The 24,075-nt window shown below is 43.9% G+C and overlaps 1 protein-coding gene across 2 annotated transcripts in view; it reads right to left on the bottom strand.

Moving 5' to 3' along the window:
• SKAP1 (src kinase associated phosphoprotein 1) overlaps positions 1-24,075 on the bottom strand; it is a 278,392-nt gene that overhangs the window by 35,170 nt on the left and 219,147 nt on the right. For both annotated transcript variants that reach the window (XM_047081111.1, XM_047081112.1), the window contains exons 5-9: positions 14,089-14,166; positions 13,150-13,233; positions 10,404-10,528; positions 7,323-7,386; positions 4,964-5,155 (exon numbers count right to left, since the gene is read on the bottom strand). In XM_047081111.1, the coding sequence (XP_046937067.1) occupies positions 4,964-5,155; positions 7,323-7,386; positions 10,404-10,528; positions 13,150-13,233; positions 14,089-14,166 (543 nt within the window). The remainder of the gene's footprint in view (positions 1-4,963; positions 5,156-7,322; positions 7,387-10,403; positions 10,529-13,149; positions 13,234-14,088; positions 14,167-24,075) is intronic.

The raw sequence follows: 24,075 nt of genomic DNA, 5'->3' as shown, positions 1-24,075 counted from the left end.
TGCATAGGAGTGAGAACCCGGCCAGGAAGCTTAGGCCTGATGATGGCATTGATGCTTTGATGGAGTGTTGCTTTTCTTTGAAATTGAAAAATCCCTTCTTCATAAACTTTGTGGTTTATTTATTTATTAAAACAATTGCTTTAATTTTTATTTATTTTTTTGATGGGGGCGGGGGAGGGACAGAGAGAGAGGGAGTCACAGAATCTGAAGCAGGCTCCAGGCTCTGAGCTGTCAGCACAGGGCCCAATGTGGGGCTTGAACTCATGAACCGTGAGATCATGACCTGAGCGGAAGTTGGATGCTTAACATACTGAGCCACCCAGGTACCCTGGTTTTCTTTTTTTAAATGTTTATTAATTTATTTTGAGAAAGAGAGTGTGTAAGCAGGGGAGAGGCAGAGACAGAGAGGGAGGGGGAGAGAGAGGGAGACAGAGAGAGAGAGAGAGAGAGGGAGAGAAATAGAGAGCGAGAGAGAATTCCAGGCAGGCTCTGCACTTTCAGTGCAGAGCCCCATGCAGGGCTCAATCCCACAAACTATGAGATCATGACCTGAGCCAAAATCAAGAGCCAGATGCTCAACCAACTGAGCCACCCAGACACCCCTAAACTTTGTGTTTTTGGTGTCTGTTTCTTTTCCTTTCCTTTCCTTTCCTTTCCTTTCCTTTCCTTTCCTTTCCTTTCCTTTCCTTTCCTTTCTTTTCTTTTCTTTTCTTTTTTCTTTCCTTAGACCCACTATCACCATTCCCTCTTCCTGTGGGTCTGGACAACAGTACAGGGGGAAAAAGAATTTCACAGAATGCTTGTTTTCATTTGACTTAAATTAAAAAAAAAACACCAGTTATATGCTTTATTATAAAGCAATCTGGTTTCTGGTTCTGTAATAACCCTCCCGGGCAGTGTGGCCAGCATCGGAATGCACACAGAAATTCCTAGGGAGAACTCTGTGTCTCTCTTCCCGTTTGCTCTCCTGAAAGCTCTCTGGAGAACAGAGTCAGATTCTGTTGTCACTGCAGCTGCTGTAAGGCCCCAGTTAAAGCTGTACAGTGGTCTCTGGCGTCTTGCTGGATCCCAGCTTTGAGGCCCCAGACAAAGTGAAACCTGATAAAAGTTGTCCTTTTATGGAATATTGAATCACAAAACTGGGCCTGTGCTAGCCTGTAAAATAATTGCAGGGAGGGGTGAGAGACGGCTCAGAAAAGCCTCCTGTCTCCCACACATCGCTTTAAAAGCATTTCTTTGTGGCGGGTCCCTACAGTTTAATCTACTGCAAATGAGATCTTAAAAATCAAGGGCCCCCATATGCTCAACACGGATGTTCAGAAATCCCACTGGATACCAACCTTGAAACCATATTACCCAGGACTAACATTTTTGTGGTCTTGGCCGAAAACCTCGAGTGCTCTGGTTTTCCCTCATGGGAAGGACGGTGCCAGCCACGTAGCAAATGCTAATTATCCCATGATCAATGTGATGTCGCACATTTAATTTGATGACCCATACATTATTCTGATTAGGAAAAAACATTTTTGTATTGACTTGGTATGTGTGATAAGCACTTTTCTCTCTACTAGGAAGCTCACTGAAATTATATTCTGGGAGGGAGACCTCACTTCCATGGTCTCCCCATAGAGACAAGGAGGCTTCTGTAGGCCCCAGCCCAAAGGCGAAGGAGGGGCAGAACCACCAATGCTAAGTATCTTCCGCAAAGCACATTTACCTGTTATAATGAGACGAATGTTAGAAGCCCAAGTCATTTGACTTCGGATGGGTATGCAGTGTTAGCACAGCCCCACGTTCCCGCTGGCCGTCCCTCCACCCAGCACCTGTCCTTGCAGTAAAAACGGGCCTGAGCAGAAGGTGCAGTCCACACGCCATCTGCTCAGGATTTTCAATTTCACCTGCTTCGTACGTATAGCTGAAAATGTCCAACTGGACTGTCTCAGGTTTGGTTGGCGGGGGTGGGGAACTAGCCATTCCTCAATTTTTCAAGGAGGTAACACTTCTTATTTACACGTCACCAAATTACTAGTAGCCAGCCTTTACTGAGTACTCACAGTATGCCAGGGCTCGGTTCTAAGTGCTTTATACACTACAGTTCCAGGCTTCTCACAGCCTTTCTCCATGATAGGTACTATTGTTATCCCCATTGTACAGGTGGGAAAATCACACACAGAGAGGGCTAATAACTTGCTCAAGGTCTCATAGCTAGCAGGTGGCTGAGCAGGTGCATTCTGACTTAGAGCCAGCACTTTTTCCTGCAGTATCTTGCTGTCTCTCACCTGCCGCTGCTTGGTAGACCTTGTGAGATGGAGCAGTGGGTAGGTAACGTCAGGCCCCCTCATTTTCCCTTTCACTTCCTCCAGGACTGGTAGTGTGGCACTTGTATAACGAACAGAAACTTCAGAAGCGACAAGCTGAGTGTGCGGATGGGAGGCTGGGTGATGGAGACTTGGGGCTCAAATATTCATATCATCATTCAATGCCAATACAGCCCACCTCCAGTGCTGTCTCTAAAGACTGTGATGGATAGAGGCTTTCAGGAGAGAACCTGTTGGCTGGGTACAGCACCATCCTTTGGAAACTTACAAAAGCAAGTAAGTTGCTCTGGCTCTCTGCAGTGTGGCTTCCTCATGTTCAAGGGACGGTTGTTGTGAGCAGAGGCTATGGCTTTCCCGGAGAAAGCAGACCAGTTGCCATGCTCTTGGAGCCCACCCCAACATCTGACCTGCCGTGAATTTTGGAGGAATGCCCTGGGACCCTCGGCAGTGCCGTGATGGCCACAGGTCGGAGTTAAGGAGGCAGGGGAAGAATGGTCTTTAAGAAGCCAATCACACACTCATCGATCCATCGTCTGGAGTAAGGTGATGGTCTCAAACTCATCTCGTTTCCTGAGGCTCCTTCTCTTTCCTCTCCTTTGCTCTGAGCATCATCCCCCTCCTCTCTGGCCTCTTTGAGAACTAAACCTAGTACATGAAAAGGCCCTTGTTTGCTTCCCACAGGGCTGAGTGGTTCAGTGAGGTTTTCCCAGAGCACTCTTCCACAGCTGTGACCCAAAGCGGAGTGTCACCCAGCTATTTCCCCCAGCCTGGACGGGAGTGGGTAGGCTATGAGCTCCTTAAGAAGATTCTGGCCAACTTGGGGAGTACATCTCCTTTTAGGGAGTGTTGTGAATTAGATCCATTTCTGCACCCTGCTGTTGCAATGGAGCAGCCTGTGAAAGGGAAGATTCTCAGAGGAGCTGTGTTTTAATGTAGCAATTTGATTCAATTTTCCACTCTATAAAATTACCCATCACTGCTCGTTGCTTTCTAACAGACACCTTCACTCTTAATTTAACAATCCTATCGAATTCTGCCAGGGAAATTGGAAAAATTTATCACCTGTGAAATTTTATTTTCCTTTGGTTGTATCTGTTTTTGTAAAACTTCATTAACGACAATGACTTGCTGAGGAAATTATCATTTTTTTTTTTTTTAACTTCAGACACAAGAAATGGCTCGACCTCAACCAAGATATCATTTGCATAATAAAACACAACAAAAAGGCAGGGGAAGTCGGGGCTGGCAGAGGCTGGAAGTGTGAGGAGAAGCAGGCCCTCCCTGGAGGGTGGGGAGGTGGGTGAGGTCCCCAGCAGGAAGGAGCCTCGCAGCCACAGCCTTGCTCCTTGACTCAGGAAGCAATGACGTGGCTCCCCACCCCCAACCCCCGCCCCCCAGGGAAAAGGCGAATGCAGTGCTGACAGGATTGGACCCTCTTCTCAGGAAGCCTTGAAATGCCAGTTGCTTACTGACCGTGCTTTTTAGCAACCAGCCCTGTCTTCAGGGGCCCGAGTGTTAGATTCACCTTAGTTCCTAAGTTCATCTGGGATCGAGGTTTCACTTGCTATAAATTTAGGCTTAACTTGAATTTCTCAGCAGAGCCCTGAACTCCTGGCAAATTTCCACAGGAGCGATCTTTCTGAATGGACTTGAAGATTCAGCGTTCCTGTGGTCTAACTACCTCACAATTAAAAGGCTCAGTCTTCGGTTTTCCACAGTCTGACCCCCACCGTGCTCTGCGCTGTTCAACAGCTGCTGCCGTTCCCACAAGAAGTGGCTAGGCGGAAGCAGTGATGACTATACGTTTTTTGAGATGCCAGCTATCATGCCTTTGGAAGAAAAGAAATCTGTACCTGGGCTTGCTGTAATGGTGGGCAGAGGAAACAGGTTTATGTGTAAGAGATGCGATCTGACTTGTGGTATGTCTGAACTAGGTCCTCCTGTGTTGTGCTCCGTCAGGGTCTTCTCAGGTTACGCAGAAGGTTTGTCAGCACTGATCTATGTTCCTTCAGGCTTCTGATATCCCCTTCATCATTTTGAGACGACTTTACCTTACTCTCACATTTACACAGACAAGAAGTTGAGACTAGAGAGTTTTGATGACCCAGCTCAAGATCCAGAGCAAGCCAACGGAGGCCAACGTGAGCATTCTTGACTCTTTAACCTCGCTGCCGTGTGTGATAGGCTACTTCACATGGCAATGGTCAAAGACACTCCCGGATCACTTCATCCTGCTCCCAGAGCTAGGGAGAGCCTCTGGACTGGGGATCATGGAGGCGCCACTGAAGCTTCCTCGTACTCTTTTCTTCAGAGATTTGGCTTCCTCGGGAGGGTTCAAACTTATATTCTTCCACCAGGTCAAGAATTTCTTTTTTTTTTTTAAATTTTTTTTCAACGTTTTTTATTTATTTTTGGGACAGAGAGAGACAGAGCATGAACGGGGGAGGGGCAGAGAGAGGGAGACACAGAATCGGAAATAGGCTCCAGGCTCCGAGCCATCAGCCCAGAGCCCGACGCGGGGCTCGAACTCACGGACCGCGAGATCGTGACCTGGCTGAAGTCGGACGCTTAACCAACTGCGCCACCCAGGCGCCCCAAGAATTTCTAAAACTAATGGAAGATAACCAGAAGATAAAATTTCTCACCTGGCAAGACTTCATAAATATCTTCTTCCTCCTCCTTTGTGGGCTCTTTTAGCCCCACACTCCCAGGCAAGATGACGGGTCTGCACTGGGAACTGGAATTTGGGGAGTCAAGGCCATCAATATCGTCATACATCTCTTCTTCTTCCTCCTTTTCCTCCTCCTCTTCATATGGAATGGTTAAGGAGCTCAGATCTGCCAGGGCAGAGATGATAATCAAGACGGGGAGAAAAAGAAAAGAATAAGGCAGGGAAGGAAAGAGGGAGGGAGGGAGGGAGGAGGAGGAGGAGGAGAAGGAGGAGGAGGAGGGATGAGAATAAAATATGTCAAAGGAAAATGAAACACCAGGTTAAGTGCTGTTATTTCTAATGTGGGCCTCGGTGGCAGGAAATCTACAGAAAAGGCCAGACTAGCACCGTGTCAGGTTTAAACCGTCAACATAAATCCTTCCTTGCAATAAAACTTGATCAGGATGAAGCAGCTCTGAAAAGTAGGAGTGTGCGACTGAGCACATGAGGCGAAGGGAAGAAAATAGGCCAGAAGAGGAAATGCCAGCGTGCTGCACACTGTTTGCCAAGTAGAAAACTGGAAGGGTGAGTGATGGCCTGTGCTTCTCCAGGGGGCATGGAGCTGTGGGGACTATGGCAGCTTCCACAGGGTAGCTGGGCTGCCAGAAGCTCATCTCCTCCATGATCTCACAAGATCGGAGTGTCAGACAAGTTTGTTTATGAAGAGGAAAAACAGGAAAAAGTGGAGGAAGAGGAGAAAGTGAGATACAGAAAAATGTAACAGTAATGCAAGACCAAATAGAATGGCTGAGCCGTGTTGGTTACCATGCCCTTTTGCAACCGCACAGTCTGGCTGACCTCAAAGTGGGTCATCGCACAGAGGATGTTGAGCTGTTGCGGCACTGGGGAGCACAGGGCAGGAGAAGGAGATTGGTTTTTTATTTTAATGGGGAACTGGGAAGGTTCGTGCTCTGATGTCTAGGACAGAATGCTCTCTGAAACCCTGCTGAGGGGCCTCTGCAGGATGGGCGAGTGCCGTCAGGGTACCCTGGGGAAGGAAAGGATGGAGAGACATCTAACGTTCATTTCAAAACACTATAAAGCTGTTTGGCTTGATTAGGCATTTAATAAAGATTTTGCAACAATTTTCATCTGAATTCTGGTGCCACCTCATTTGAGGAAGGGATCAAAGACACATTTGTGGCTTAAACCATATGTTATTATTTTGTTTGTTTTAAAATAAAATGGAGTGAATAATTTCTTCAATGTGGGATTCTGAAAGTACCACAGGGTACAGCTCAATAAAGCTGCTTTGAGTTTTATTGAGGCTTACACACTTAGGGGTATATTACACGCATAAATCCAAGGCACCTAGATGAGAGTGTACCCTGTAGTCTCGCCATCAATGTTCATGTTTGCCTAGTTCCAGTCTATTATACGTGACGCTCTTGGTAGATGCAATAGTTTGTTTTTGTGATAGCAAAGGCATAAACCGAGTAAAATAGGCAATTCTTGTAATTAAAGCTCTGGTGCTTCCTTCTTTTTCTCCACAATAAAATCTCACAGCAGAATAAAAAACAGAGATGAAAAGGCTTGGTGTTTTTGGGTTGATGTGCTCCTCCTTAGGTCTTGGCCCATGTATAAAGTTGGTGTTTCTGCCTTTCTGCAGCGGCAGGGTCTTGCCATGATGGCGTATCGTGGGTTATCTGATGCCAAGCGACAGACTCAAGTCGGCTACCTCTACCTGTCAGGCCACTCCGGACTAGACTTCCAGGGCCACTGGCACCGCTGTGCCTGCAGGTCGGCCAGCAGAGGGCACTCTAAGAGTGGTCATTTAACATCTTCAGGCAGGAGGACTTCCCATCCCAAAGCAAGGAACGTTTTATTGTGGTTTGGGAAAGAACAATTTGCTTCTAATGTCCAATGGCCATGAAGGCCACTTCGATGAGAGTAGATTTCTACTTCTTACTAAGTTTAAAACGAGAAGATTTGGGACCTAAATTGCGTCTAGGCAACTTTATGTTTGATATCACAACTTTCCTTTCCAGAATATAAGGGGTTAGAAGACACCTAATTGAACTAAGCTGGTTTTCAAAATCTCCTTGTCTAGTGGGTACGGATATTACAGAGGTCATCTCCACGTTGATTCATACTTGAATCAACTTGAATCAACTCCACGTTGATTCATTACTTTCTGATTCATACGTGGTACTATTTGTTGTTATAACATAAGGCTGGTAGAAGGGAGAACAAGCAGATAAGAAGTACAGATTGAAGGCTGTGGATTATATTTATGCAATATAACTTCAACTGCAAATCCACTTAAGTATTGTTTCTGTAGTAATGATACTTACCCTTTAACAAGAAACTTATTTGATCCACCCAGTCTCTGGCCTCAGCTGGATTAGCAGCTGTAAACTAAAGAAAAATTAGTGAATTAATTTATTACCTTCATGAATTCATAAAATTTCCATGAATCCCATAGGGAGGTTCAAAGAGGAGAGCCTTGTGAGTTAAGTTGCGGAGTCAAGTTGAAAGCTCAAGATTCTCTGCCTAACTATTTACAAAAAAGACCAAAATCTTACTCAGAGTGATATTTCCCTTCAGCAATTCTGTATCCCCAATGTGGACTACTATTTGAGTCTGGACATTCATGTTCATGTGCATTCATTCGATTATCCATGCATTCGTCAGACATTACTTTGGGAAACGTTTACAGGAAAAAAAAGAAAAAGCAAACCAAAATTCCTGACTGCAAAGAACAATGCATCGGTTAGGGAGACAATATACACACTTGAGATGGGAACACTACAAAGAATGTTCATCTGGTAACAGATAGATGCTGAGAGAGCAAAGGAGCACTTACTGTCACCTGGAGTAAGCCAGAGAAGCTTGTTGAAGTAATACTGTTTTGGTTGGATTTTACTTATTTATTTATTTTAATGTTTTTTTTTTTTTAATGTTTATTTATTTTCGAGAGAGACAGAGAATGGATGGAGGAGGGGCAGAGAGAGAGGGAGACACAGAATCCGAAGCAGGCTCCAGGCTCTGAGCTGTCAGCACAGAGCCTGATGTGGGGCTCAAGCTCATGAATTGGGAGATCATGACCTGAGCAGAAGTCAGACGCTCAACCGACTGAGCCACTCAGGTGCCCCTGTTTTGGTTGGATTTTAAAAGAGTTGGCAGAAACTGCCTGCTGGAGGGAACCATGTGCAGAGGATTAGGAATGAGTCCACTGTGTATGGGGGAAGGAAGGCAGATCAGCTTGACTGGAGGACAGTGACAGGTGATGCCGGAGTGTTGCGGGTCAGGGAGGAGTTGATGAGAGGGCTCTGAGTACTAGGAGTTCAACCTAAAATGCAGGCAATAGGAAACCACCGTAAATTCTAGCAAAAGGAGCAGGAGATTCTTTCAATAGTTGTGGGTAGGAGGGGTTTGGACAGGGAGGAATGGGAGACAGAAGACCAGCTAGAAGGCTATTTAACTAGTCCTCTGGGGGAGGTGATGAGGACGGCCATTGTGATGGCTGTGGGAATAAGTAAGAAGGCAAAGATCCAGAAGATATCGTAGAGGAAGAATCCACAGACCATGGTAATGACTTGGGTTCAATGGGCCAAAGAAAAGAAGTAAACAAACTCTACATTCTGATTCACAAAACCAGCCAGTCAAGCAGCAAGCCTTAGTAATTTTTTATTTTAAATGAATCAACTTGAAGTGACTGTTCCTGAAAAACATTTTTATCATCTGGCCATTAGGGTAAGACAAAGATATGTGCTGTGTAAGAAACCTAGATTCCTGCTTAATACTTATTAATAGACATTGTCATTCTTGATTTCTTAAAAACTCATTTCCATAAAAAATATCTAAGGAAATTGATTTAGACTTGTCATATAAATTTTTATCTGGAGGAGGCACCATCAATACTGAATAATAAAAATAACTTAGAAACATACCAAGTATATTCATCTATTACGTACATATCTATAAAGGATTCTCTAGCAAAGTTTAGTGTTAAGATAAAACATTTGCGGGAGTGGGGGGCGCCTGTGTGGCTCAGTCAGTTAAGCATCAGACTTCTGCTCAGGTCATGATCTCGCGGTCTGTGAGTTTGAGCCCCGTGTCGGGCTCTGTGCTGACAGCTCAGAGCCTGGAGCCTGCTTGGGATTCTGTGTCTCCCTCTCTCTCTCCCCCACTCGTGCTCTGTCTCTCAAAAATAAATAAACATTAAATAAATAAATAAAATTTTGAAATTGCATATTGGAGACCTAGGTTGTTTTTATCAAAATGAGAGTTAAGATACTGTAGAAACATAAAACGATGGGTACTGAGAGCCATCTGAAGAGTCAAAGGCTTACTCAAGTGAGTGATATTAACCTTAATATTAACCTTAGCATAGCTTTTCTCGTTTTCCATAAGTTAGCTAAAGAATGGTTTTAGTGGGGTGCCTGGGTGGCTCAGTTGGTTAAGCGGCCGACTTCAGCTCAGGTCATGATCTCGCGGTCCGTGAGTTTGAGCCCCTCATCGGGCTCTGTGCTGACCGCTCGGAGCCTGGAGCCTGCTTCGGATTCTGTGTCTCCCTCTCTCTGACCCTCCCCTGTTCATGCTCTGTCTCTCTCTGTCTCAAAAATAAAGGTTAAAAAAAATTGTTTCAGTAAAATCGTGATAAGATAAAAATTACTAACAACCAGGAAACGATATTTGTACACATACACACACATGTAAAAATATATTTTTGGTGAAAATTATGACATTCCCTTATTCAGAGCTTTTTATTCCTTTAGTTAAATCCACTACTTATTATATTACCTACTATATCATATCAAATATATAAAAATGAATGCAATGAAGAATCAGCCTTTCCCACCCCAGAGCAGGTCCTCTAGTCCTTCCAGTTATCACTGTTACTGCTCACTAATCATTGTCACCAACATCTTAGAAATCCTTCCAGAGATACGCAGTGTGTCTACACACAGGAAGATTATTTTGGATAGCGAGGTGAATATGGGAAAATAACTTATTTTTCACTCTACAGTCAGATTTTTCTCTTTCTGGATGTCATGGAAGGAAGTGAAGATAATCAGGGAACGAGTAAAGAGAATGGGAATTAAAGCGGTGAAGTTAGAAATGATGAATGAGGAACTGGGTTGTGGGCTGCAACAGACAAGACTCTCACCTATGGAGTGAGACCAGGAAGGGGAGGGGTGAGGAGGTGGAAGCCAACCAAAGGCGGTATCTAGGATGAGAGTGACAACACAGAGCAGGAGGGAGGGCACCACATGGCACAGGTGAAGACATGTCAAGAAAGAAGGTCCTGGTAAGAAGTGAGCAGGTAATGAAGAAAGGATGGAACCCAGCATAGCACCCCCAGCTCGCACACAAACGTGGAGCGAAACTACAAAGCAGTGAGGACCAACCGCCTCCTCGGCTCATCTTACCTCATAGCTGCGCCTGTCCCGGGAGGTCAGTTCAAAGCAGGATTCTTTCTTGGAATCTTTTCGCAGGTGCGGGGCCATCCGGACACTGTAGTCCTTAATGAGAAAGGTCCCTTTGGGCTGCTTGCCTGCAAGACAGGAAAACCCCCTGTGTCCCTAGAGAAGATGCGACCAAAGGAAGGCGTCCTCTCTGGTATGTAAGCTAAAAGCACAGCAACAGCTGTTCTGTCCCCGAGGAGCCACGATAGTCAAGGAAAGGTCATTAAGGAGGCTCAGGAAGGGGTTACTATGACAGTGAGGCAGAGATCACTGCCAAGCTGGGGAAATGCAACATGAAAGGTTATTTTGCCAAAAGAGGACAACGGAGATGGAGAATTTATTAGAATGTTAAGAGATCTATAACAACAGAAAGGAGGAATTATTACAGCAGGGAGAGTGTGGCTGTAAACGTGAGGCTCCTGAAGGCTATTACAGAACCCTGCAGCGTTATTGCTGTCAGGGCCAGCAGAGCTCACGTTTGAGGGGAAGGGACAGCAGCTCAGGGGGCATTACGAGTTCCTGGGGTCCCCTCCTATGCCCTGTGTGGTATTTGGGCTAGACCGCTCTCTACGTCCTGCTGGTCCGGAGGGAATTCATGCGAGAGGGAGAATAATTAAAACTCAGTATTTTGTCCCCCTTCCCAGAGGTCAAATTGGGAAGTGGCATTGGGTGATGAGGAAGGAGGGAAAGGACCCTAAGGGAGGGAAAGGAGAGACCACCCTGGCTGTCACTTTCTTTCTAAAACATAAAATACTAGGAACAGGAAAAGACGGGGTGGTTCCCAATGATTTTGTGCCCTCCTGGTGTAGTTCAGGCAGGACATACAGAGGAGTGGAACCACAATGCCTGGGTGATGATTTGTGTCCTGTTATCATGTGGAATGAATTGCTGAATACAAGCTTTTTGAGGCTGATGGTGATAAGGTGGCAGTGGGATGACAATATTAGGAAAAGAAAAGAAAAGAAAAAGACTCCATCCTTACCTGGTTGAGCTAAAGGAAATACACACAAACACTCACTACGTCCTGAGAAAATGTCTTGGGCACAATAAGAAGTAACTGGCGAGAAGGGAGCCATGCAACAGTGCTTTCTGACACCGGAATCTTTTTTGTTAAAGTATCTCTCCTTGTTCTAACTGGCCACTAAAATGTTTTGTTGTTTCTTTGGTCACCAGGTTTTATTTCAGCCTGACGGCAAAATGGTCCATAAAAGTCTCCAAGTCTCTCCCTCTCCCGCTCTCACCTTGAGTATAGAGGATTCGGAATGAATGAACGTGACACCTGGTTTTATATCCAGATATGCCAACCACTTATTTAAATGCAGCTGGCATGAAGAAGAGTTTTACAATGATACACATGGTATATTAGTTTTAAGGTTTAAAATAAGAAAATTGCCCCTGGCGGGCTTGTATATGCCTAGAATTCAGGGAACAGATTGTGGTTGCTGGCTCGGATGGTGGTCTGGGCATCGGAAGGACGCTGGGGGTGTGTTACTCAGGTTTTGAGCTATGCTGCTAAGATCGCCATGTAGGGCTTCACACTTCACCCCTACGTGGGAAAGTCTCTGAGGAATATAAAAGGGCGAACCCAAGACGAAGCCAGTGATAACCTGCGGCAGGCAGAGAGGCAGCGTGAGCCGCTGGCCTTGAAGCCCAAGCACAAATCTTAAAGATGCCAGGTCACCTGGCAAAGGTGCTGTTCTTGATGCCAAAGCCACGGCAAGTCCAAAGGCAATTGGGTAGACATCTGATTATTCCCAAGACTGGATATCTAGGCATTGGGAGATGCCTCCCCCTGGGAAAGAAGGAAGAGAAGAGAAACGGGGAGTGACTGGAAGGAAAAGGAAGGGTGTACTCTGAATCACTGGCCTCTGTGCCGAGGTGGCAGAGCCCAAGGAAAGTCCCCACAAGACCTGATGCTTTGCAGGAGGGTATCCCCTCTTTGCAAGTTTGTGTTCACTGACAGTGATCATTTTTAGGCTTTGTTTAGTTGTCGCTGTCTCCGGTTTATGCTTATATCCTCTGTTTCTTCTCGTGAACTTAGTGACTGTGCTAAGCACGGATGGGAGGCCTTCTCGGGAGAGCGTATGAGTGGTGTGCTTGATTGACTCAATGGTGGCTCATTAAGAAGCTGTCTCTGGCCTGAGTCAACACTTCACTGCTGCTGCCATCTGGCTGGAGGGTGTCTCCTGGGCACAGCAGCCATTTGGGTCTCAACACTCCACGGCTCTAGGGATGTCCACGGGACTACTTCCCGGCATTCCATAGGATGAAGTTGAAAGCATAATCTTTGAGAGTCTGGACCCAAGGGTTCTGTTTCTGGGCCATTGGCAAGCTGTTTAAATCTTTCTCACAAGTTTCCCCCCCAGTATTTTAACTATATTATTAATATCCATAAAGAGTTTGAGATTCTTTAAAAAAAATACCAAAGTGTTCAACCTTGATAATATTGTGTTATTAGTCATAATAAAAGACAACCTTTTGACATGCTGACCACACCGTCCTAGTGTTTGAAGTGAAAATAGTTTCTAAATTGGCATCTGAGTTTTTGGTGACGGACAAGGTATTACTTAACAGCCTCTTTCAGTCTCCCAAGCATGTCCCTTTATGGGTGTTAGTTAAGGACTGCTATCTTGAGATCTAAGTGCTTGAGAATTTACGAAGTGCTTGCATCCAGGAGTGAGCTGCTGCTGTGCAGATGAAGAACACTTACTTTTCTCGTTAGCATAGTAGTAGAAGAGGCCTCTGCTGATAACACACCATCGTTTCTGCCATTCCGATCCAAAGAAACTATGATCTAAACGGAACAGCAGTAAGGGGACATAAATTCAGGTAACTACAACCACTGAAGAGTCCGTAAAGTCCAACAACACACAGTCCAGTGTGTTATTGTTTTATTTCCTAGGTTAATGGACTGTAAAACCCTCCCTTTCACTCCCGCAGGTTATCCCATATTGACTCAGAGTCCAGAGGGCTCGCTCCGTTAAAGGTCCAGATTCTACACGGGGTTTGCCTGTTCTGACCTCTCACAGCTGTCTCGCTATTTATCTTCCTTGATATCTTTCAGGTTCTAATCTCATCCAGTGCTTTTCAAATTCTCTATGATCCCTTTATGCGGTGCCTTTTAGCAAACCAAACTGATGCTCAGGCCATGGGCACAGGAAAGGCTCTCCTTGTACTAAAGCCAATTTGCTTTTTGAGTGCTAAACTTGGGACCCCGGGCCTAGGATGGCGGTATCTATTCTCATCCAGTGAGCGATGGGTCAAGAGGTGGGTTCCTCTGAAACTTGAAACTGGGCTGCTTCACACAGGATATAAAATGATACTCTTGGCAACGGTTTTGCTCTATGGGAGCACACTGAGAGATGAGAACAAGAATATCATCGGCAATTCATTCAACAAGGATTTATTAAGCACCTGTTGTGTACCAGGTGAGCAAAGCAGAACCAGTTCCTATTCTGACGAAACTCACAATCTGCTGAAGATTTGGGGGGGCGCTGGACTACACCAGACTTCTCTCTTGCCTTCCTTTTGGTCTCCCAGCTCCTGAGCGCAGAATTGGGCATAGAGACAGCACTTTCTACATTAGTCCTTTTTCCTCATTTCCCTTCCCTTCCTGGACTGTTCTGAGACCTGTGGGTCTGATCAGTACCTTTGCTTTTCTTCTCCAAGTATCCCTGCTTGATGATGTTATCCAGCTCTTGAGCTCCTCTTGTGATGTCTTCCACTCCTGAAAGGAACAACGGCAAAAATGCTTTGTTGAAACCTGGCAGAGTTTTCATTTATTTAGGCAACTTTAGATAATCTACATTAATGAAGGGGGTGCAGAAGGGCAATTGCTTAAGCACAGCACAAAATAAGATAATTTTTATATGATCGGGGAAAAAGAGTAAATTTTCTTTCTCCCTCATTATATCTAATGCTAAAACCACTTACAATGATCTAAACATACATTAGTTTGTGCAAGGGGAGGTAGCCTAAATATGTACTGATTGGCAAGAAAAGGACTCCAGAGAATTAAGAATTTGCAGTGGAGATAAGCTCCAAATTGGATAACCACACTGAGATCATCAAAAGTCAAATGAATAGCTACCAGCAGAGAGACGCTTTAGTGAGTGATAGAGTTCACCATAGACGCAGCCACCTCCGTGAGAGCAATAAACACACACTCACTCTTAAAACACACACACACACACACACACACCAAAACACAAAGCCATCTAGTGAACATAAATTTTATTAAGTTCACACAAAGAAGGGCTATGCAAGCTGAACTGACAATAGCCACCAAATCCTGGTTTTGTCCAAGTATGGGAAAGAGCCTAACAATGGTAGAAGCCTTTACCAAGAGAAGACTCTGGAATTGACATCAGCCTCTAATCGTATGCTGCTAACATCCTTGACTTTCAATTAGCCTTGTTAGGTACAAATTTATTGAGAAGTCAAGATCCTCATCCATCTTTCACCCTGAGGTTTATACTTATTTTATAGAAGAGAGGAGTAAAGGACAAAAAAAGAAGGGATTTACTCCTTAAAAAATCAAATGAAACAAGAACACAAAAAATTCTTAAAAAAATACGAGTCCATATTTCTTTTTTTTAAGTTTATTTTTTTGGTAATCTCTACACCCAATGTGGGGCTCGAACTCATGGCCCCAAGATCAAGAGTTGCGTGCTCTTCCGACTGAGCCAGCCAGGTGCCCCCAAGTCCATATTTCTTAATTAGGAGAAATAAGGAGAGTGGGCTGGCAGGATCCTAATGTTTATTGTTTTTAGTCTCCAAAACCAAAGCTCCTTTGGTTTCCCTTAAAAGATTTAGAAAGCAAAACAAAATACAAACCAACTGAAGGGACAACCACATAGGAATCAACTGGGTCACCTATACAATATCTTGAGACTTTTGGGTGAAGTAATTTTTTTTCAATTACACAATTGTTTTTTGAAATTTTCAATAACTAACATTTATTCAGTGGTGGCTATGAGCTGGCAGTTTACTTCTTGCTTAAAATATTTCTTGTTTAAAAATAACTTAAGAATTTTTTTATTTTAGAGAGAGAGAGAGAGCGAGCACAAGCATGTGTGTGAGCAGAGGAGGGGCAGAGGGAGAGAGAGAGAGAGAGAGAGAGACAGAGAATCTCCAGCAGGCTCCACACCCAATGTGGAGCCTGACGTGGGACTCGATCTCATGACCCTGGGGTTATGACCTGAGCCGACATCAAGAGTTGGACACTCAACCGACTGAGCCATCCAGGCACCCCTAAAAATAACATTTTAAGACAATTTAAAATGCAACTAAGATTACCTTTTGCTTCTAAGTTGTTTTGAACTTAGTTTTAAACAGAGATCTGAAGGGCTTTTCTTTTTTAGTGTGTCTAAGTGCCTGATTCTTTCTATTTGTCCTTATTGTCAACTTCCTTGTTCATGGACTATTTTCATTTGTGTGCTCTACGGTTAGCGAACTCTGTGGCTGCTATCAATCCTCCCAGATGGGTCTCAGGGTGCACACATGAGATGAAGAGCAGCAAAGGGAAGTTCATTTGTCTAGGACCCTTTCATTTCTCCCACCCTTCTGAAAATTCTAATACCTCTCTGGAAATGCTCTCCAAGAAAATAGAAACTGATCTTATGGAGGGTGGAGTGGCCGGGTTGAGGGCCTGATATGGTTGAGAAGGTCCTTTGCAGGAGAGCCTATCCTCTCTGCAGCACTATCAAAAATTGCTCCTAGAGGCTTAAAAATTAAATGAAAGACACAGGAGATGAGAAAAACAGGATCCCCTAAGCTTGGAGTTTCTATTTCTTGCAGTTTTTTTTTCTTTTCTTTTTCTTGTTTTAAGGTCTTGTTAAACTTAGAGATACAGATTCTAGTTAGAGATGCCGAGAGTCTGAATCATAAAAGACATGTTAAACGTTCTATTAGAATTCAAACCTCCTTTTTTAATGCAAATCTAAATGCCATTTTATGGAACATCTATAATTATGAAAATGGGAAGACATTGCCTCGTGTGCGGGGAGAGTCTGTGAGTATGAATATTACATTAATGTGCCCACACCAGCTCACTGATCCTGCTGGCAGGAGCATAAAAAATGCTTGAGTGAAACTTTTATTTAGATGTTAAGACTCCAGGCCCCAGCGGGGTGACAGAGACAGTCCCTGCGAGTTGCCATCAGAAAGAGAGCTTGAATTGAATTACCCAGGGGGGAAGGAAGTAGTGATGAGCACTGCTTCGCTTATTTAATTTCATTTACTTTCAGTACATTATCAGCATGAGGCTTTTCTCTCCCCACCAACCGAAACCCAAGAATGCCACCACCAAGAAAACAAAGACATAATGCCGCAGAGACGTTTGAACCTCGAGTCACTAATTCTAGGAAACTAGGGTCAGTACCATCACCGCCTTCTCTCCGAAAAGAGTCACACTCAGTTTGCTGAAACTGGGCAAAAAGGGAGCTGCTGACTTTTCTCTCTTGGTCATTCACCAACAGATTCTGAAGAGCTAGAGATATGGTATTTTATGTGCTGGGTTTTTGCGAGACGTGTTATGTTGCTTTCTTATTAGAGGGAATCTGTACTGAGGAACTCTCTTCCCTGGTTTCCCTTATGGGCAGTGGAAAAAATGGGATGAAGCGAAGGGGAAGTTTGAAATGGCTATGGAAAACAATTAGGAAATCAAATCAAAGCAATCTCTATTCTAGTGATTGTCTTCTGTGTGCAAGGGACTGTGTGGGGAGTCTAATAACAGAATTGTTCTCAGTGTAAGTTGACACTGAGCTCAATTTCATTAGCTCCATGATCTAGCAGATAAATCCAGACAACCAAGATGGGAAGCCATTGTGGCAATCAAGCTGTCTCCTACTTCGGTGTCAGCTCAGTGTCCTACTGATCAAGAACCAGTGATCTTGAGGGTGCACCACGTTGGCCATGGTCCCGGGGTGATGAAGTAGGAGGAGCCTTGTATGCCTGAATCCACACCTACTGGCAAATGAACAGGTCTGCAGAGCTACTTAATGCCTAATGGGAAGCATGTAAATGCTTTGTAGGATGATAATAAAAACAGGAAGAAGCCACAAATAATTGCATGGGTTGCTATTTTAAGGCCAAAACATTTATATGTAAGTATACAATTTTTAAAAATAATCGAGCCTTTTTGTCCATTACCTGAAAAAAAGATATCACCATCTTAATGAAAAAATAGAAATGATTTAGATTTATTGGGAAGAAATGGCCTTCTTGGACAAACCTAAGGGTGCATCACAGTGTATCAGCACAAAACAGAATTACATTCGTGTCATCATCTCTCTCTACCACTGCACTTAACTAAATCTCCCAGAATAGCCCATATAAAGAAAAGATTCACTTAGCTGAAGGATGTGGGGCCATAAAGATAAGATCAGCAGAGAAGGTGTTACCTAGAAGTGATGGCCACCCAACTTTCGTGGCAGATGAAGATAAAAGAAATTCTCGGACATCTTTCTCTCCTCATCCAGATTCCTTTAAACCCTTGTATCCCACCCATACCCAACTCTGCAATAAAACACGACGGACTAGGATTCTGTCTCTCAGCACTAAACATGACTCTTCAGTCAGCTATGGACAGCAACAACAATGGGGACCCTTTGAGTGTGATACATTTCCATAAAGCAGTCAATAAAAAAGACATGGGAGCTTATGTGAGTCACGGCTTATTTAATCAGCTGCGTTCTAGCCCACTGAGAAAAGAGAATTGGAGAAATCACTTGGCAACACCACAGCACAAGGCTAACAGTACAAGAGGCCATGCAATCTCGTTGCAAAAAGGTCACAACCCCTGCAGAACCAGGCAGGTGCCCGTGAACTTCCCTTAGAGGCAGCTGGCTGGTTTCTTGCTAAGCCAACCTGAAATGAAAATCGATGATTAAGAAAAAAAAAAGTTTTTTATGTTTATTTATTTTTGAGAGAGAGAGACAGAGTGTGAGCGAGGGAGAGGCAGAGAGAGAGGGAGACGCGGGATCCAAAGCAGGCTCCAGGCTCTGAGCGGTCAGCACAGAGCCCGACGTGGGGCTTGAACTCACGAACCACAAGATCATGACCTAAGCTGAAGTCGGATGCTCAACCGACTGAGCCACCCAGGTGCCCCTAATCAATGATTTAAAAAAAAACATCTTTTGTTCAACTGCCACCCCCCCTCCCCTTTAAACTGTGGACTTCTCCCATTGTCCCTTTTCCTTTTAAACCAAGTTCTTTCCAATTGTTTGGAAAAAGGGACCAAACTCCAGCCTAGAGACTGAGAGCTACCAGGGGTGAATTTCAGGCAGGGTGAAGTTTATCAGGTTCCTCCATTAAAGTACCTGTGTTAAGGGCCCCAGGGGATTGGGTGGATGAGGTTGGAGAAAATCTAATATTTGGAGGTGGGGGATGAACTATGTTCCATCTGGTCATAGATGGTCTAGATGGTTCCATCTGGTCTAGATGGCTGGTGGGTGACAAACACACAGTTCACAATGCCTCAAATGTACAAAGGGGAAGAGAGTATTGCAGGGAGGGTGAGGGTAGTATTCTCCTGGCTGGTGGTCGTTGGTCCTAAATCTCCTTTGTAGTTGGTTTCTGTGGCCTTTGTAAAATAAGTTCATTACAGTTTTCCCTCAGCTTCTTGAACGTCTGGGCTGCTTTTTTGCCTTTTTTTCTCAGTTTTCAGGAGCCAGTCAGTAAGTCAGTCAGTAAGTGACAATAAGCCAGTCAGTAAGTGACAGTCAGTCTGAGGTGTCAGGCGTGTTCAACTTCGAAGCATGACACTAACAGGGAAGTTGGTTTCGAAGACTCTTCCTCCCTTAGTCTCTTGGGACAGCCTCACAGAATTCTCTAACTTCCGTGGTTCTATTCGCTACCCGCCTCAGTTGACACCTTCACACTTTCCTGTCATTTTGCTTCACTTATTAAGGAATTTACACCAACACATGTAACACATGTGAGGTGAAAAATTCTAAATCATGAATAATAATCGACTTCGGATCGGAAAGTTTCAGAGATGCAGAAAGACCGCTCAGACGGCTTTAATTTCGTGGAGGAATAACTGGGATGCAGAGGAGAGGAAGAGGAGGGGATTCAAAGTACTTGGTCAAACTCTTCAACAAGCTGTGGCAGAAGAAGCTAGAAAACAAAACAAGGGGAATTAGAGTGAGACTGAAGGTCTAGCCGTAAGCAAACCAGCACAGGAGACAACATTTGGGAGATCTTGATGGACTCTTGTTGGCCCTCAAACTTTTTAAGGTCTTAAAAAAGATCTGTTAATCCAGGTTACTGGATCTGGCAATCCAGACCAGACTATAAAAATCTGTGGAAGAAACCTTGTTATCCTGAGGATAAAGAAAATTCATGAGAGGTTCTAGGCCAATAAGTAGTACTAAGAACAAAGGCAGATAATTGATGAGCGGAAAAATTAAAACTAGGGGCGCCGGGATGGCACAGTCCGTTAAGCGTCTGATTCTTGATCTCGGCTCAGGTCATGATCTCAGTTTGTGAGTTCGAGCCCTCACATTGGGCTCTGTGCTGATGGTGCAGAGCCTGCTTGGGATTCTGTCTCTCCTTCTCTCTGACCCTCCCCCGCTTGTGCTCGCTCTCTCTCAAAAATAGGGGCACCTGGGTGGCTCAGTCGGTTAAGCGTCCAACTTCGTCTCAGGTCATGGTCTCGCGGTTTGTGAGTTCGAGCCCCGCGTCGGGCTCTGTGCTGACAGCTCAGAGCGTAGAGCTTGCTTCAGATTCTGTGTTTCCCTCTCTCTCTCTCTGCCCCGACCCCACTCACACTCTGTCTCTCTCTCAAAGCTAAATAAATGTTTAAAGAAAAATTAAAAAAATAAATAAATAAAACGAAAAAAATAATTAAAACTAATATGTTCTAATGAAAAAACCAAATAAACTTTTAATCTGCATTTTATAAAGCATGTTTATATCTCATTTGAGCTTCACAACAGTCTGTGAGGTCTGTATTATTATTAGTTCTTTAATAGCACTCTTTATGAGTGCTCTTTATTAGCACTTTACAGACCAGGAAATCTTTTTAAAATTTCTAAAATCTTTAAAAAAAATTTTTTTAACATTTATTTGTTATTGAGAGACGGATAGAGACAGAGCATGAACATGGGAGGGGCAGAGAGAGGAGGAGACACAGAATTCGAAGCAGGCTCTAGGTTCTGAGCTGTCAGCACAGAGCCCGACATGGGGCTCGAACTCACAAACCCGAGAGATCATGAACTGAGCTGAAGTTGGATGCTTAACTGACTGAGCCACCCAGGTGCCCCAGGAAACTGAGTCTTAGTGAAATTACTGACCTTGCTGAAGCCTGCTCAGTTGGAACAGCCCACGCACTTTCCCCCACCCTGAGCCTGAGTTGAGGAGACGCACTCAGGGTGGCTGAGGAAAGACAGGGTCTGCCAGCCTCACTCTCCCACAAAAGACCCCATTTAAGTACAGAAAAAGAAGCAGACAAGTGTGTGGTTATTTTAATACTTGATGTCAAAAAATTATTATTACTATTTTTACAAATATTTTTTTAAAAATACAATTTATTGTCAAGTTAGCTAACATACAGTGTATACAGTGTGCTCTTGGCTTTGGGAGTAGATTCCCATGATTCATCGCTTACATACAACACCCAGTGCTCGTCCGAACAAGTGCCCTCCTCAATGCTCATCACCCATTTTCCCCTCTCCCCCATGCCCCCATCCACCTTCAGTTTGTTCTATTTAAGAGTCTCTTATGGTTTTCCTCCCTCTCTGCTTGAAATTATTTTTTTCCCCTTCCTTTCCCCCACGGTCTTCTGTTAGGTTTCTCAAATTCTACACATGAGTGAAAACATGATATCTGTCTTTCTCTGACTGACTTATTTCAACTAGCATAAATATCCTCCAGTTCCATCCATGTTGTTGCAAATGACAAGACTTCATTCTTTCTCATTGCCAAGTAGTATTCCATTGTATATATAAACCACATCTTTTTTATCCACGTAGGGACCTCATCAAGATAAAAGCCTTCTGCACAGCAAAGGAAACAATCAACAAAACTAAAAGCAACCGATAGAATGGGAGAAGATATTTGCAAATGACATATCAGATAAAGGACTAGTAACCAGACTCTATAAAGAACTTACCAAACTCAACACCCCCCAAAATTGTTTTAAGATACTATATTTATTTAACTTTTTTAATGTACCAGCTGACTAATCTATGGAATTGCTTTCCAGGGCAGGTCTGTGTAAAATCCAAGAAGTCAATAGATACACAGTACGGAGCACAATAAGAGAACATATGAGAATACAATAAAAGGATACACGGGTAAAGAAAATACAAGAGGAAGCCACCTGGAGCTCTCACAAATGGTGCTTGGTCACCAAGGTTTGGAAGATGTCTTTTGATGCAAGAGTGGTATCTAGAGGAATGGTATCCAGTGTAGGGCTCATGCAGGAATCTTGAACATGATGTATTTACTCTTTAAGGAAGAGCACTTGGTTTAAAGAGAAAGAAGATTTAGAAAAATGTTTATTTTTGAGAGACCGCAAGTGGGAGAAGGGCAGAGAGAGGGGGACAGAGCCTGATGTGGGGCTCGAACTCACGAACCACGAGATCATGACCTGGGCTGAAGTCGGATGCTCAACCGACTGAGCCACCCAGGTGCCCCAGGAGTAAGATTTTTAAGCCAAATACCCCAAGTTGGTTCCTTTTCACAAAACATTCCATCAACAATGCCATGCTACAAGGTAACATATGGAAACTATGACGACTCATGGAGGATGAAGAACCTTCTTATTTCTACAAAGAGGCACCACACTAATCGTCGGAGGGGCCTGTGGTCTTAGGGGATGCTCCTCTTCCATGTCTTCACGTTCAGTGGGATTTTACTTGTAAGAAGTGAAAGATTTAGAAAAAAGCCCTTCCAACTCCAGGTATGCTAACTTCAACACACTATTTCTAGCATCTAAATAAATGGTAATAGTAATCAGCAGCATCTTCTAAGTGTACATATTTCACTTTAAAAAATATATTTTGTTAACGTTTGTTCATTCTTGAGAGACAGAGCATGGGGGGTGGATGGGGCAGAGAGAGAGAGAGAGAGAGAGAGAGAGAGAGAGAAAGACCCAGAATCCGAAGCAGGCTCCAGGCTCCGAGCTGTCAGCATAGAGCCCAACGCGGGGCTCGAACCACAAATTGTGAGATCATGACCTGAGCCGAAGTTGCTGCTTAACCGACTGAGCCACCCAGGCACCCCTACATATTTCACTTTAAAGAATGACTCACTCCATATAATAATCCACTAAGTCTCAATCATCGAATCATGACACATTGGTGTTTTTGATCAATTGCAGGTGTTAATCTACAGGGCAGAGATTTCAAATAATTCCCTTTTAGAATAAGAATGGATTCAAAGTTTTTCTTACTAATATCTGCATTCTGATATGCTTTCTTAAGGGAAAAAGCCAATCGAAAAATAATTTATAGCTTATCTTACTTATGCTACAATCTATGGTACTAAATACATCAGATGCACTATTACAATGGTGGGAATCAAGAGCTCCCCCAGTGCTTTATCTCCTTGAGAAAATCGTGTTTCTTCAAAATCACGGGTGTTCCATGGAAGTGGGCCGAGCATATAAATGTGGGTGGACATGTGTCATGGTGGGAAAAAGGCTGAGAAGTCATGCGATCTCCACACAAATTGTTTAAACTCAGAAAGTCTCTTGTGTCTTCTGATTTTGTTCATGATGCGTACCTGTAACCCAGCACCCTCAGCTTTATTTTTATCCTAGGAATCCTAGAACCACAAAGATCCAAGCTGCCTGAAGTCTCTTTAGTAGCCAAACCACAGTAACTGGCAATCATACAAAGTGAGAATCCTCATACAAATCCAGGCAGCAAGGCTTCAAATGGCCTTGCGACTCTAATAAGTAGGTAGAGAGGATGGAAAATGCCAAATCATCTTTTTACAAAACTTTGAAGGATCACTGTATTCCCTCCTTGTCCTGAGTCAGGTCACCATTAGATAGATATGTGTCATTTAAAAGCATATCTATAAAGTGAATGATAAAATATCGTTTCTAAATCTATTTATTTACTACTCCGCTGGGCTGTGATAAGAACACGGGGGAAAGAAAAGAAAAAAGAAAAGAGCCTTGCCTAGGTTTGGAAGATTTTTTTTTAAATTTTAAATTGGTTTACCTTCTATTTGTCTACCAAATAGATTACTGTGGCCAGAAATCATTTTTCTGAAACACAGAAGTGGTCATGTCACCTTCCTGCTTAAAGCTAATGGTTCCCCATTACTTATAGGGAACCATTATAGGGTGGTATCGAATATCACCGATCCCTTATAGGATGAACATCAAACTCTCCAGCATACAAAAACTTTAAAATATTTGGTCTCACCTATTGTCCAGTTTAGTTTTCTTCTAAGCCCCATACCTCCCAATGCTCCAGCAACAGTAAAAGTAACAAACTGCCGTCTGGAACATGCCATGTACTGTACACTACAGAACTTTGCTCATCTGTTTTTCCTCTTTGGGAATTCCTCTCTCTCTTTCAAAGTAGGTCATGCTCCCCCTACCCCCTTTTAAGTTTGTTTGTTTATTTTGAGAGAGAGAGAGAGAGAGCGCCCTGTGCTCAAGTAGGGGAGGGGC

Source organism: Lynx rufus, unplaced genomic scaffold, assembly GCF_022079265.1.
Source record: "Lynx rufus isolate CCGP_SWC_20201006 ecotype Redwood Valley unplaced genomic scaffold, mLynRuf1.p SCAF_18, whole genome shotgun sequence".
In the NCBI taxonomy this organism is placed as follows: domain Eukaryota; kingdom Metazoa; phylum Chordata; class Mammalia; order Carnivora; family Felidae; genus Lynx; species Lynx rufus.
Note: the sequence above shows the minus strand (reverse complement) of the source record. Positions and strands in the feature narration are given on the sequence as shown.